At 38.9% G+C, this 15,227-nt stretch overlaps 1 protein-coding gene across 1 annotated transcript in view; it reads left to right on the top strand.

Annotated features, from left to right (window-relative positions):
* The window catches only part of LOC111645784 (cadherin-10-like), a 29,166-nt gene extending 25,343 nt beyond the window's left edge, over positions 1-3,823 (top strand). The window contains exon 12 of the mRNA XM_023395094.2: positions 2,548-3,823. Coding sequence (XP_023250862.1) covers positions 2,548-3,038 — 491 coding nt within the window. The 3' untranslated portion in view covers positions 3,039-3,823. The remainder of the gene's footprint in view (positions 1-2,547) is intronic.
* Positions 3,824-15,227: the final 11,404 nt, after the last annotated feature.

Genomic DNA, 15,227 nt, shown 5'->3' on the forward strand with positions numbered 1-15,227 from the left:
TGCTCCAAGGTGCAGCCAATTCAAGTCAATAACATGTGAGTTGCTTGCTCAAGTACATGCTGCTGAGTGCCCACATGGAGGGAATTAAAATCACATGGTCTATCATTACAAACATGACATCGATTGAAAGCTTGGACTCCCAACTCACTGCAATCTATAATATGTTGCTGAAAATATGACATTCTGCCAGTGGTCCCCCCCTTTGACTGACAGCAGCTCAGCATCTCAATACATTAATTCAACATTAAATACAAACAATTGTTGGTACAAGGAGATGTTTTTTAACAGTGTTCTTATAGTATTAGAAATAAAGCACTGCAGGGATTGAAAAGAAGCAAATTATTGTTATAATAATTTGAATTATACCAGCAACTGAATACCAAATTTTGAAATTGAATCATTACTGGATCATATGTGTTGTAATTTAAACAACACAGGATTTATTGCACTGAACTATTTGATTTTGGAGACTATCTCTCTGAATTTCTGTGGTCTGAATTTCTATCTCTGAAATTCTCAATATTCATTTCCAAGTTGTGCAATTTCAAAAAACGTATTTCAAGCATATATATGTATATATATTGAGGTTGTTAAATAATATTTAAAAGCTACACTGAATTTCAATTCGGATCGAAAAATTCAAGTCAAGTGATGCATCCAGGATGCCAAGAAAAAGCAATCGAGCATGAATGGAATTTTGGCAGTGCCTTCCCCAATGATCCATATGGTCATTAGAAAAAAAGACACAAATGAGCAGTTAACACTTCATACTTGAAACATCATAGTTATCATTAAAAGAAAACTGCCCTGACTCTTGGTATACGATGAAATGTAAACCTTAGACACTTGGTACGCCCAACTGTCCACCTTGATGAACAGTCATTATTCACATGACCACAAGAGGTCACTTATCAGGAAAAGATAACGATAGGCCATTTAAGGCAAAATAGTTGATGCAGAGATTTTTAAAAAATAATTAAAAATACAGCCTGTAGCCAACAGCTACAGGAGGACTTGTTAGGTTCCTTTTAACGTATGAGTGATCATTAGTAATTAAAGGAGATTTAATCAATGACAGGTTACTTTGCATTTTTGGTTGTTTTCAGCAGTTCTCCCTTAGAAAATACTACTCTGGTTCTAAGCTCCATCCATTTGCAAATAAATCCACTTAATGTGAATTTCCCTGGTAAAGTAGGCCGCGTGTTACTTCTTGACATTCTGAAGCACCACATCAGCCCTGCTCGTGATGTAATGCCCTATGTAACAGCATACAGGAACAACAGCGGCAGTGCCTATCGTTTTACCCAGCAAAAAGCTGAAATGTGTAGTGCTTATGGTCAAGGGCATATCAATAAGTAATGGGTTTCAACTGTCAATGAGCCTCACCTTGCTTGGTCGAGTACTTGATAGGAGTATTTCTGACTTACCAGACATTGTGAATGTAGAGTCCTTGCAGATTGCTCAGAGGATTGCAATTAGAAATGTGTATGTGTGTGTGTTGCCCTGTATATGAGACCTTAACTATTTCCATGTGTTGAATTTGGATCCTCTTCCTCATGTCACGATTTCTTGCTTTGGACTCTGGTGTGTTAGCTGATCTACACCCTGAGTAAACTACTCATATGAGCAAATTAGTGTTGACCAGCTTTTCTTCCATCTGCTTGTTTCAATTCCAAGTTTTAAATTCTGTATCTGATGGTGGGCAGATCTTCTCTGACACATTATCTGTACTAAAGGTTAAATTCCAAGCTCTCCTCTTGAGCAAAATATCATGACATCTGCTCATTATCTGACGCTTTTCGCGCTTGAACCCCCCTGACAGACTGTCTCATTCACCTCTGCTTGACTCCGACAGACAGGCGCTGAGCTGGAACGGCTCTCCCTATCTGGTCGTTCTCATTGCAGTCCTCCACACTGTCTAAAAATGTGGCACTAGTCAGTCACACATGTCCGCAAAGAACCTTTTAAACTGCCACCCCCACCCAAACCATGTTGAAGGCATTGTAATTAACACCCAGGTGGGAGGCAAGCAGACAACTACAGTACCTGCTGATAGGACAAAAAAGGGAAAGTAGAAGGAGAAGAGCACAGGTGTAGGAGGATGTTGTGCTTGTCCTAAATGAGAGATTGCTTCCTCTTTTTCTGAAGACTTATGAGTTTATTTAAAAACTTGCTACCACACAGTGCCACTCTCTGGAAAAATGCTCATTCTGCAATCTCTGATTGTCTTTTACTGCTGAAAAAGAATGAAGGAGATGAGATATGAGGTTGTGTGCTGGAGAGCATAAAAAAGGATCTTCCAACCACTGTGCATTTTATACATCGAATATGCCGTTAAAGGGAAAAAGAAAGAAAAAGCTTTTTCACTGAATCTTTAATAATAGGAGGTGAATGCCTGAGGCAGTGTTGGGGATTTATCACTGGTAGCAAATGTGTCTCCCCTCTGTGCTTTTGCTCCCCTGTGCTCTTTAATGCATGACACATGTTAGGAGGCACGCATCTTATGCTGAGCTTTCTCTCTCTGTATTTCCCACTGTTTTTATGTAGTGATCGTGGTGCTGTTTGCTGCCCTGAGGAGACAGAGGAAGAAGGAGCCTCTGATCATCTCCAAAGAGGATGTCAGAGACAACGTTGTCAGCTACAACGATGAAGGGGGTGGAGAGGAGGACACTCAGGCCTTTGATATTGGCACACTGCGCAACCCAGAGGTGATGGATGCTAACAAGCTGCGCAGGGACATCATACCCGAAATGCTGTTTCCCTTTCGGAGGACATCACCTATAAAGGATAACAAGGATGTCAGAGACTTCATTAATGGGAGGCTTCAGGAGAACGATTCAGATCCCACAGCGCCCCCCTATGACTCCCTGGCCACGTATGCTTATGAGGGCAGTGGGTCACTGGCAGAATCCCTCAGTTCACTGGAGTCTGCTGCCACTGAGGGGGACCAGGATTACGATTACCTCAGCAACTGGGGACCACAATTCAAAAAGTTGGCAGAGATGTACATAGGGAAAAGCCCTGACCGAGAGACCTAGAGAAGCCATGAGTCTCTCTTTTATTCAAGCCCATTTTTTTCTGTCTGTTTATCTAACTAGCTAGCCAGACAGCTATTTGTCTAGTTAGTTAGCTGGCCAGCTAGTTGACTATCTGTCTACCTATCTATCAAGCTATCTATCTGTTTATCTGTCTAGTTTGCTAGCTAGCTAGCTAGTTAACTAGTTGTCTATTTGATTCTCATACACATGCGTGCGTGCACAGGCACTCAAACAAAAATTCCTGCAATCCATGTGTGGATGCTGAAATGGAAATTAAGACTTGAACTGAGTTGAATTTTCTCATTGATGGAGATACAGTATAATTCTCACTGTTTTTGGTCATAATCAGTAAAGATGCCTTTGACTTTTAGGATTTTTTGTGAACAATGGTGTGGACAATGTGTTTTGTAATTGACCTGAGAGATAGTAGTATTGTATACTATCAATGTTTAATGGCACTGGACTTGGTTTGGGTGGGGGAGGGAAGGAGTCAAGCGGCTTTTCCAGCCAAACTCCATTAAATGCTGTAAATGTACAAAGTGTTTTTAATGATCGACATCCTATATACTATTTGCTATCCTTGTTTGACAAGCAATGTTCATGTGAATGGTTGGTGCAGTTTATTTGTCAAACTATGAATTCATTTCATCATATAGGTGTAATATGTAATGGAAAGTGTATGTTGTAGGAAAACTGTCATACACTGAATTCATGCTGTTTGAATGCTGAGTCATATTGTTTTATATTTATATTTTTATACTTATTTTCTTAATAAAATTATTTAAAAAAAGAAACAGCTCCATTTCCAGTCCAGTGTGCAGTGTTTTTTTCCCTGCTTTTTCAATATCACTATGAATTTAGAAGGGTCCTACATACTGATAGGTTCCCTAGGCAATATGAGTTTTTTGTTGCAGTTTGCATCGTGGGAAGACTAATGCAGTTGTGGTTCATTAAAACTTCCATATAACTATCTGTCAGCAGAGTGATAATAGTGATAATAGAGGCCATTTTGAGATTGAGTAAAACTATTATATAAAAACATATAAAGCTCTGCTCAGTGTATTTGGTGAGGATTTTATAACAGGATTGGATTTCTTCCACTGTTTCGGTCTTTAGTGTTGTTTAGTAGTGGCACACAATAAACAACACAGAGGGAAAACATATGTATGTAACATGTAAAGAGATAGGTGAGAAAAGGAGAAATTGCAAAAAGTGAGATGTCACGTGAGGAGTTGCATTAAGTATTTTAAGTGATAATACAGTATTGTGTATATTTTTGTGTAGTTGTGCTATGAATCCAGATTAATCTGTATTTCTAGCAACGTCTAAGGCACAGGACAGGATACATTGTTCTTGAAATATCATTAACTTTCAATGACATGAAGAAAAAAAATTATTATATTCTTCAAGGGAGTTTGATTTAGTTTTTGACGATTTTTTTCTTAAGTTTGGGGTTTTGAATGGGGTTTCTGTTTTCTTTTTGAAAGCTAACTTTAAGATGGAGGGTTGCTTGTTTGTGTCACACACCAGAGAGGATCCACACGCAGAATCAACAGGCAGAGACGGATGTAAGGCAAACAGAAAAACTTTACTGAGTATTCGCTGAGCAAAATACAGTCAGTGTCAAAAAACCAAAACTGATCAGGCAGAGGTACCGAGGGGTCAGGCAAAAACACAATTCCGAGAAACAGGCACAGGTCAAAAATCCAGAGGTCAAGAACACGAAAACAGGCGGGATACGAAGCAGGCATAGCACAAACAATGATCTGACAACAACAGAGAGAAACTGACTGGTATAGGTACTGAGGGGGTAATGAGTCAATGCGGAACAGGTGTGTGGAGGCAGAGCAGGCTGGTAATGATAGGAGGATGAGTAGAGGGGTGTGAGCAGGAGGAGCAGCAGGAGGGAGGGGCTAAGAAGCTCCGGCAGAGTCCATGACAGTTTGTTTGTTGTCTGCCATACCTATTTAGAAGTGACAGCTGAGTGAAAGAGTTACTTTGGAGTACATTAATGATTAAATCGCTATTAATTTTGTACCTTGCACAATATTCTGCATATTGAACAAACCAAAGCTCAACAAAACTAGTTACCAGAAGAAAATGGTGTTTCCCAGCTTACAGTACTCCAAACTCCATGTGGTTAATTACACACTCATCTGCAAATGCTCTGTTATTCAACACAGTACTTGCTGATTGTTGGGCAGCTGTGGAGAGGACAATACCTCAAATAAATGCCCTGCTCATGTCCATTCACTTGGTTTCAAATCTTAACAGCTGCCAGCACACCGTCACAGTATGGAGCTGCTGTTATTTTTCATGTATAATGTGTACCATACCCAGAGGACTTCTGTTGTTGAATGTATGTCTGTCTACTTAGTCTGTCTAGATAATGATTTTTCCCACTGTATTCATGAAAGTTTTTAGCTTGGCTCATTTATTTTTTTCAGGGGGAAAATTGTGTTAAAAACAACACTTTGTGCTTTACGTTGTGCACAGAGGACTGGCAAACAAAGAGAGGTTAAACTAAAATAACTAACTCAAAAAGAAAATCAAAGGAAAGCTTCACTGAAGGAACTAACAGCAGTTATATTGCTGAATATAGAGGAACTGTAGAAGTGGCTTGGACCACAATATAAAAAAGGCAAAGACACAGTTTTTGTTAAGTTTGTTAAGTATTGCAAAAACCTAATGACACGTCTAACTCTTTCTGTACAAGTAATCCATCACTGTTAAAAAGAAAGTGACACTTGATTTGCAAAGTTGAGTCAGAACTCTACAAATTGCAAATTAGAGAGTTAAGTGGTGATTAGGTACACCTGTACAATCTAATGTGAGCCAATACAACAGCCAAGCAATAAATCCCATCTCGCTGAAGCTTTTAATGCCCAGCCATCACACTGAGCTGGTGACCAAACCCTGCAGTAAAGCCTCAGTAAGTGTTGGTGTTGCTCAGGAGTGCGTGGTGTGGATAGGTTGCCCAATTGTCACCATCCATCATGATGTTTCACTGTAGACATCAACATATGCCAATTCTGTAGATATCGCTCAATCTTAGCATACTTCTTTTAAAAACAATAGATGAACTGATCAATATAATAACATTGGTCAACATAACAATTTCAAATGTGCATGATGAATTTGTTTTAAAACAAGTAATCCAATGTTTCCTTACATAAGAGAGTGGAAAGTTCATTAATGAATGTGAAACATTATTGTGAAATGATTTAGTTTGTCATAAAAGAATTTAGTTATCTGTCCAGTGGGATAAATCAAAGGAAATGCTCTTTCTTTGACCTGCTATGCAGGGATTCATGTGCCCAGTGAGAAGTGATTATTCTTCCATCATTTGATTTATGGCGTATTCCCATTATGTTCCAAGTCTTGGTGCTAATTTGACCACAGTGACCTGTGTTGAGCCCAGAACATAGGATGGGGGCTTCTGTTCTCCTCAGGGTCTCTAGTGGCTTTCTAGGCAGAAAGAGAAGTTCCTCAGCTCACCCAACTCACATGTGACTGCATGATTATAGCTTAAGTAGAACATATCCTGTTTGATGTAAGAAAGGCATTTGCATGTCAGATGGAATAATACATGACTGAAAACTCCTGATGGTAAACCAAGTGTGGGCTACTGCAGCTTTATTAGTTCAAGCGACGTCCATAAAGGGAGACAAAGACTGCTGATATCTTCCTCTGATGGACAAGGTGCCAGGTGTGACTGCAGATGCTCATGTGTTGTATATTATTTCCATAGATTTTTAACAGTAATTGCGATGGATTGTCTCTGCATAGCTGCAGAAGGATTATCACAGGCAGACTACAGACAGCAGGTTGATGCCACAACTTCAAAACTTCAATTTTTAGGATGTTTTTTTGCCCCCTGCAAGGCTCATAAGAAACAGGCCTCATGTCACGATTCATAATGCACGTTGTTTTTTATGGGTCTATTGTGGCTGAAAAAGACTAAAAGATGCAAAGTACTGCAATCAATAATGCAGGTGAAATATTGTTATGCAGACAAGATGTGACAGCACTGGTGGACCACCTGAGGCTTTTTTTTTTCTTGCTCTGTGACTGGACTATTTAAAATAGTCATTTCTTGTACAGCGTTTCCAAGAACAAGTTACAAGCCGATACCCAATTTCTCACATTGCCTGCTTAATGTGGCTAAAATGGAACTGAAAGGGCGTTATTTTTAACGCATATTGATTACATAACTGTCCATTTGGCTTTACTCGTAAAGCCTCAGCTACCCCACTTGAGTACAGAATTGATTTTTCCATTAACTGACCTTTAGCAACTGAAACCCCGATGTGCCAATATAGGCAGACTTCAGAAATATGTTGTAAAATAAAATCTGCTTTAAAATAAATCAAATAGCATTGTTTTTTGAAGCTACTGTTAGAAGCCTACAGCTATAGCTATAGATGGTAGAGATCTATAATGATACTAATGTTGTTATGACCATAAGAGTAGCAAGTTAGTAAGCTCTATTCTACTTACTTTTTTTTCCTTTTTATTATATTTGTTCAACTTCTGATTACCTGCAATCCATCCATCCATCTAATGCAAAGCATGTCATAGCCTGTAACCAGTTTATCTTAGGTCTGACTATGCTGTGTCTGTGTTGGGCACAGCTTAGTCAGTTTTAACCAGGTTGTACACCTTGGGACAGACTGTCGCATATTTGTGAGCCAGACAAAGTCACAGCATGGCCAGGCGCGGGTTAATGAAGAGAGCAGAATACTGTGAAGCTTAGCTGAATCCTGGGGTCTTGACATGTGATGACACCTGCTTTGACTTGCACACCTTGTATAATGAGATGTGCGCTTTTGATGCAATGGACAATTTACAAAGGATGAGCATGTATTAGCCAGAATAGTCTCAGAATACTAAATAAAGACAGGATACCATGTCTCATATTGTTCACATGAAGTGTGTTCGTGCAATGGCATGAACACACTTCATGTAAACAATATGCAATATTACACCTCATGTAATTACACTGATGATGTAAATATTTTTCCTGTGGTGTAAATATTTGCTCTCTGATTTTTTTTCTCTTCATAGGCTACCTACCCTCATCTATGTCCTACTGCTGCTGTAATGACGCAAATTTCCCCCCCGTGGGATTAATAAAGTTGATCTTATCTTATTCTAGAGAAACAGACTGTAACCTATGATAACCAGTGACTACCTTGAAGCTAAATCTGTCTGAACTGGCGTGTTTAATCAATCCAGATACACTTAAGATCGAGATTCACACTTAGAAGGTCTGTTGTACACTCTTGGACCAATTGACTCAAATGATTAAAGTTATTGGTCATTATGAAAACAAAATATCTGAAATTAGAGCTGATAACAAGTAAAATCAGATTTCCATTTCCACCATTACTATTTGTGGTGTAATTTCAAACATCACTATTAAGAAAATAGTTATTACACTTTGTTTGCAATTACATTTGTAACTTCACATGAATTTCATCACAACAAAAACTACTGCTCTTACCGCCTCTTTTTTTTGTAGCTGTTGCAATCTTGGAGCCACTCTTCCAGATTTAAAGCGATTTCATTGCTTTACTGGCTAGTAGTTATGGACGTGGGTTGAACATTAAAAAAAACACAAGGCAGCTTTTTTCCCTTAGGAAAGGAAAATTACTTCTGAGCACAAAGGGAATGCATCAGTGGCATGGCATACTGCCTAGTTTGTTATAATTACAAGCAAAAGCAGTTCTGAATAGGCATCATAATGACGAAACAAATTATTGCATATTTCAAACCCATCTGGATAATTTTCTTAGGGGAAATGTAATTGCTGTTCAGAAATTGTGAATGGTATCTTTGTTGTAGTGAGCGCATATGCGCACATACAAATACACATACAGCACCTGAGACGATGCATAAAAACCACTTCCTTTCCTGCCAAAGGAATGTTATTCTGTCAGGTTTCATATAACACAGTTGCACATGTTCCTGTCCCTTGCCTATCTGTCAATTACGGCTGTGATAGCCTGTTAAAGCTTGGTTTAAAAGCTGATGTTGCACGTGGTTTTGTACTTTTGTAATGGACATGATGTGGTTTTATTCAAAGCATGTTTGTTCAACATTAAGTTGAACTTTGTAGCTTTGTCACCTGCCTACTTCCAACATGTGCCATAGTGAGCTTTAAGTCTGTGGTACCTAAAAGTTTCATTTCTTTCATGAGTATTTGGCTCCATCTCCTGGAAGACTAAAACCACAACAAGAAGATGCTGTAATACTTCATCCTTATCACTAATTTTTCAATTTCTTTTTTCTTTTATTTAGTTAGATAAAAGTTTCTGGATAAGTAATATAGAAATTTCAAGATTGAAGGAATTTAGAAAAACACAATTGATGGTCAATTTCTCAGATACAGTTTGTCTTTTTAAAATTTGACATACAGCAGTTTCCTGTTCTACATAGTAAGGGCACTATATGGTATTTATTTATTTGAACACTTACTTCCTTAGCATCTTAATTATACAGTATAAGTGCCTCTTTTACACCAACAGTTGTGATTACAGACATAATGTATGTGGGCTGTTGGGTTTGATATCCTTGACCGTCAGCAGAGGGCAGCAGACATCTTTGAAAAGGTATGTTTTGCTCTTGCATGCAGACTTCCATTAACCAACCTACAGCACATAACATGGACAGGAATGATTTCAAATAGCAGCTCTTATCTAATTACATCAAAAAGTAGAATGGCACTCAGTAGTGTGCAACCCCTGCCAAGTCCAAACACTCTGACACACATCTGTGAGAGCCAGATTATTATCTGGGAGTCCACCAAATTGGGAAAACTCACAGACCCCAACACCATAGATAAATCTTTTTTTTTTACATCAACATTTATTAATGATTTTCTGAAAAATTGTGTAGTCCTGCTGACAAGTAGACCCAGGTGAAAACATAACCTCTCTGGTGGAGGTAATGACTGTGAAAACCAGAAAATGTAAACAAAAAAACCTTGCAAAAAAATTTACATACACTTACTGAAAGTGTAGGTGTAAGTGTTCCTATACTAACTCACACAAGGTTACAACTATATAACAAAAGTCTGATGTTATAAAGGTTGTTATAATGTTGTCAGTACAACAGTTAATTTATTTCAAATTAATCAGTTCATAAGCACTCATTTACTTTATATTTATATGCCAATCTCAACTATGTGGTTGGAAGTTATGAGGTGACAAAATATTACAAATTAAGACTTGAAATTAATTCAGTGCCATTTACATTGCATGACCAACATTAAACGAATTAACCTTCCAATTACTGCATACCTATTCAAGTTTATGAGAAAAATTCATCTTAAACCATATCAAAGAGTAAAATTTCAGACAAAACAAATTTTTGCATGAGAAGATACCTGTCTTTTCTTGAATATAAGACTTTGTAGAAGAATAGTTAAAAGGTGTAGCAATATAAATTTTTATCTTAATCCTCTTTGTCCCTGGTGGGACATAAGGCTTCGGCAAAGCAATGTAGATTCCTTATCTAGAATGAATGACTTCACAATGAATGAAATCTAGCCACTTCATTCATTGCCAAAGGTTGAAAATGGTTGCAGGTGGTGATGAACCCACAGAAAAAACGCTAGAGCTTCCCTCAGCTCAACAGGGCATTTAAGCATCTTCCAGCTCATTGTTTTGTCTTAAAACTACTACTACCCTATACCCAAAACTACTTTTTAGCCTGGAGAAGGAAACTCCTGATCCCACCCAAGAAACAGCCATGAAAGGGCTTCTTGTCATTTTTACACTTCGGTAATTCTACAGATTAAGCGGACGAGATACAGCATGTTAATTAGTGAGATTTAAAGGTGCCGGTTGGCAGATTTTGTAACCCTCTGACAGAGTGAGGCTGGCTATTTCCCCCCCATTTCCACTCTCTAGTCTTTAGTAGCAACTACAGACAGTATTTGCTGTACAGACATGAGTGTGGTAAAGATCTTCTTATATAACTTTAGGCAAGACAGCAAATACATGTGTTTCCTAAACTGCCCAAAAATACATTCAATACATATATTTTTGTCAACTTCAAGTAAGTGATGCATATGCAAGTATACTGGTACCAAAAGGCTATTTCTCCTGTTGTTGAACTGGTAGTGATCTAACTTGCAAGAATTCACACTCCACTAATGGAGTGGAATTAATGGAATGCTTCAGTTATCAAACAATGATAAAGCATTGGCCATACAACATGAGGTGAGAAATTACTGCAACAGCTCTGGATGCCTTTGCATTAGGTGTCTTATGAGTTGAACCACTGAGCGTTTATGATCATGGACATGTTATTGTCATGTTCCACAGATAAAATGCTTGCCCTTGCTTTCACCCTGCTTACTATGAAAATGAACAAAAGAGTGCCCACTTCCATTATAGAACATGTGCATGAAATCTTTAAGATGTGTCAACTTTCATCGAACTTCTTCGAATCTGCCTGGAGACCAGTCCCTACTGTCCTATTTAACTCATTAATAATCTAATCGAATGGAGTAACATTTGGAATCCTTCCATCCTTTCCAAAAAAAACATTCCCTGAAACTTAATAAAATCATGAAAAATATAGTGGTTCTGCATAGAACATAGTATATTAAGAACGGCCACTGGGTTTTCTATGTGTATTTTGCCGTGCCAGCATTTGACAGATTACAAAATGTTCATACCACCCCCTTTAAATAATCTCTGTGACTGCAGCCTCTGGCTTTTGTGTACGGAGTGTGTTCCAGAGGTCAGCTCTGATCTAATCTTCTCTTTTCTACGTTCGTTAAGCTCCATTCTACTAAGCGTGTCCAAATAGGGTAATTCTGTGTTCAATTAAGCAGGGCAGACACAGGACATTCAACACAATGTCAATGAGGTGCCACTAAGAGTGAGCTATCAATTTGATAGACAGTCAGAGAGGTGGATAATAAGCTGTTGTATGTCCCCTGATTCTGCACCACCCAAGGCCATCCCTACAATTGAATTACACCGGTGCCTTGGTAAGTCACAGCTGATAGGGACTCATGCATTGCAAAAAGCCACCTTGCAGTGACTGACTGACTGACTATGTTGTATAATTGTGCAGTTGTCTGTAGCTATCATGGCACTGTCTTCCTACCATCCATGGCCATGAAGCCAGTATAAAGAGACCAGCTAGGCCACACAAAGCACTGCAGTTGTCCTTAGGCAAGTGGCCAGTGAGAGACACAGAGAAAGAGAAAGTGAGGGAGAGAGGGGGAGAGGGAGGGAGAAAGAGAAGTAAAGCAGGGAATTAGGGGGATGGGGTGATTCTGCTATGCACAGTGAGCCAAATATCCCTGGGCCACAAGCCAAGTGGCCAGTCACAAGGATGGTGTGCCAAGAGAATGCCATCCGGCCAGGTTGCACAGCCAGATAAAAAGCTCTGCGGGTTGCCTGTAGCTCAACACAGACATCCCATAATACAACACTCTCTTCTTCTTCTCACTAACTAGCATCTTTCCACAGCCCAGTTCACAGCAATACACATGTGCTGCAATCTCTGAAAGCAAATCAAGAACAGAATATTCTGATGGTCTCGAGGTAACTGCCCAGGTGTGAAAATGCAAGTTTATCCCAAGGTTGGCAAAAAGAAAAAGATGATTCAAGGCTTTGATTTTGCTTAGACACAAAGCCCAGAGCTGATGCACTGACATTCCTGTTGTTGGGCCTAGCTAGTAAGCTTCTGAACAAAAGTTCCTTGGGGTGTATCTACCTGCTGTACTTTCTGAGATACAGTCGGTACATGAAATACTTTGGAGAAACTTTCAGTGGTGCTCAAGGTTCATGACTCCATAGGCTGACGACTGCAGACTACAATGGTTAGCAATGATGACGAGCAAGTTGTCTTCTCACCCAGCATGCCCATAGGTTAGAGTAACTACATTACAGCTGCAACTAACAATTATTTCAATTAAGTTCACAATCAAGTAATTGTTTTGTATATAAAACAATTCATGATTTCCCAGAGCTGATGATGATGATGTCTTCCAATTCCCAAATTCAAAACAAATTCCCAAAGTTTGCACCAGTAGACATATTTTTAACCATGTAATGTTATGTAATGAATAGATACTGTGTGAGTTATACTAAAATTAACTATAGATTGTGCAGCAACCCACAGGTCTGATTCATTTTGCTACTTTGTAAGTCTTCAACTTTCATTAGTAAAACATGGGACCGCAAGTTACAAACATCCCACATACATGTAGCAATTAGGAAGGAGAAAAGCCATTCAATGGCAAATTACAAGGCAGAGTATTTGAATCACTTGATGAAAATAGTAATTAAATGAAAAGCAGTCAAACAACATGATAAATTCTGTCAATACAACTACTCATTTAATGAAGGAGTATTAGCATCATTGTGTCAAGGACTTTACCAACAGGTAAAAATTCATCTAATGGGTCTGATATTTTGCAAAAACCTTGGAAAACATAATTCCAAATAAGTCTGCCTTCAGTGTTTCGTTTGACATTGCTTTTATTGCAAGCTTTCAATTTAATTAACAAATCCATTTACCTGCATTTATCCATATACCATTATTGTTACAATGCATAATACTGAATGGGCTATCCTTGCACCATTAGGTCCACATCATTGACCTCTAAGGGTTAGAAGGATTACAAGAATAAAAATGAAGTCTTGAAGGGTAATCAGGTACTTTTCTTTGTTGCTGTTGTGTTTTGTTGCTTTTTTTTTTGTTTTGTTTTTTTTGTCTTGCTGTTACACTGTCAAAATGGCAAACATGTTTAATCTTTCGCACCACTGATTTAAAAGGCTGTGCCTTTAGCCAGGATATTTAGTCGGCCCATTTACAAAAGCGCATTTTCTTTTTTGTACCGGAGTCCTTGGAGTGAGAAAAAGGTGGCAGATGAGTGCCAGAATGATGTCAAGAAAGTAGCTCGAGGGTGGCAAGGGAGCAGCAGGGGGGTGTGATGACAAAATTGGGAATGACAGAAAAGTGACAAAAGCTAGACAGCAGGAGCTCAGAATTACGAAAAGACCAGAAGAAGCCACCTTTTTTTTGGCAATACAAAACCACCCTCTCCTGCTCATGACACCGGTCTCCTTAAGAAGTCACGGTACATGTACAAAAGTGAGGACAACAAATTTTCTCCCTCTGAAAGGATTATGCAAAGAAGAAATGACTAGAAACAGGTGTAAGCTGATCTGAGCTGCAGCTTGGAAAGTAAGCAGATAGGGTTTTGCATCAGTCTCTTCATACTTTCTGTGACTATATACTGTATATATAGATGTGGAGTGGATATTTTGACACGTGGATATCTTGCAAGTCAATGTACATGCACAGTTTACTATTTAAAACAGACTGGTCCGGGTTTCAGGTAAAAGTAAGCAAAAAAACTGCAATTACTGCGGAAACTGTGTGGATCAAAAAGCTTGGGACAGAATCATTCCTATACATCTGCTCGTTTTAGGCCTACCACTGCAAGCTGTCATCTGCTCAGGCTCTCTTCTAACTTATTTGTACAAGGTTTTTGGACTGCCACAGTGGGTAACAACCGGTAACGACCATCCCTGCCTGCTCTTCCAACGTAAGTTCACTGCATGAGAGTTTGTGCGTGTGTGTGTGTGTGTGTGTGTGTGTGTGTGTATGTGCGTATGTGCGTGCGCTTGCTGTGCGCACACATCATGCGCTATGTGATATCTTCACCTCCATGGTTCAGTGAGTGTTTTTGCCCTCCCGCTCCTGCTCTGCTCACGTTTTGGGACTTTTACACTGAGTAATTATCGTCCCCGCTCACTCACATAACCTACCTGCTGCTGTGAGAGGAGTGTAATGCTTTCACCATGACCATCCAGATTTGGCTTGGTGCAGGAGAAGTCCACAGCACAGTTTATATTATTTTATCTTTAAATCAGTAAATAGTGAAGCTGTATGTTTCATTACTTCATATTCATGCAATGCATATACAAATGTCAATCAGATGTTAATCTGCAAAGACTTCAAAAAAAAGGAAAAGCAAGAAATGGTATAAAAATCATTTGCTTATAGTGATCGATTTGACCTGGACAGCACTGTAAGTGGTTTCCACTGTATTATTGTGCCATCTTACTTTAAAATCAACACATTAGCACTAATCTATGTAAAAGATTTTATATTTTTGGCAGCTTTTGCTAAATAAAGACTGCCCTCCCAAGA

The sequence above is a fragment of the Seriola lalandi genome, unplaced genomic scaffold (genome assembly GCF_002814215.2).
Source record: "Seriola lalandi dorsalis isolate HSWRI2012SDOR001 ecotype SW California unplaced genomic scaffold, Sedor1 jcf7180002054956, whole genome shotgun sequence".
In the NCBI taxonomy this organism is placed as follows: Eukaryota; Metazoa; Chordata; class Actinopteri; order Carangiformes; family Carangidae; genus Seriola; species Seriola lalandi.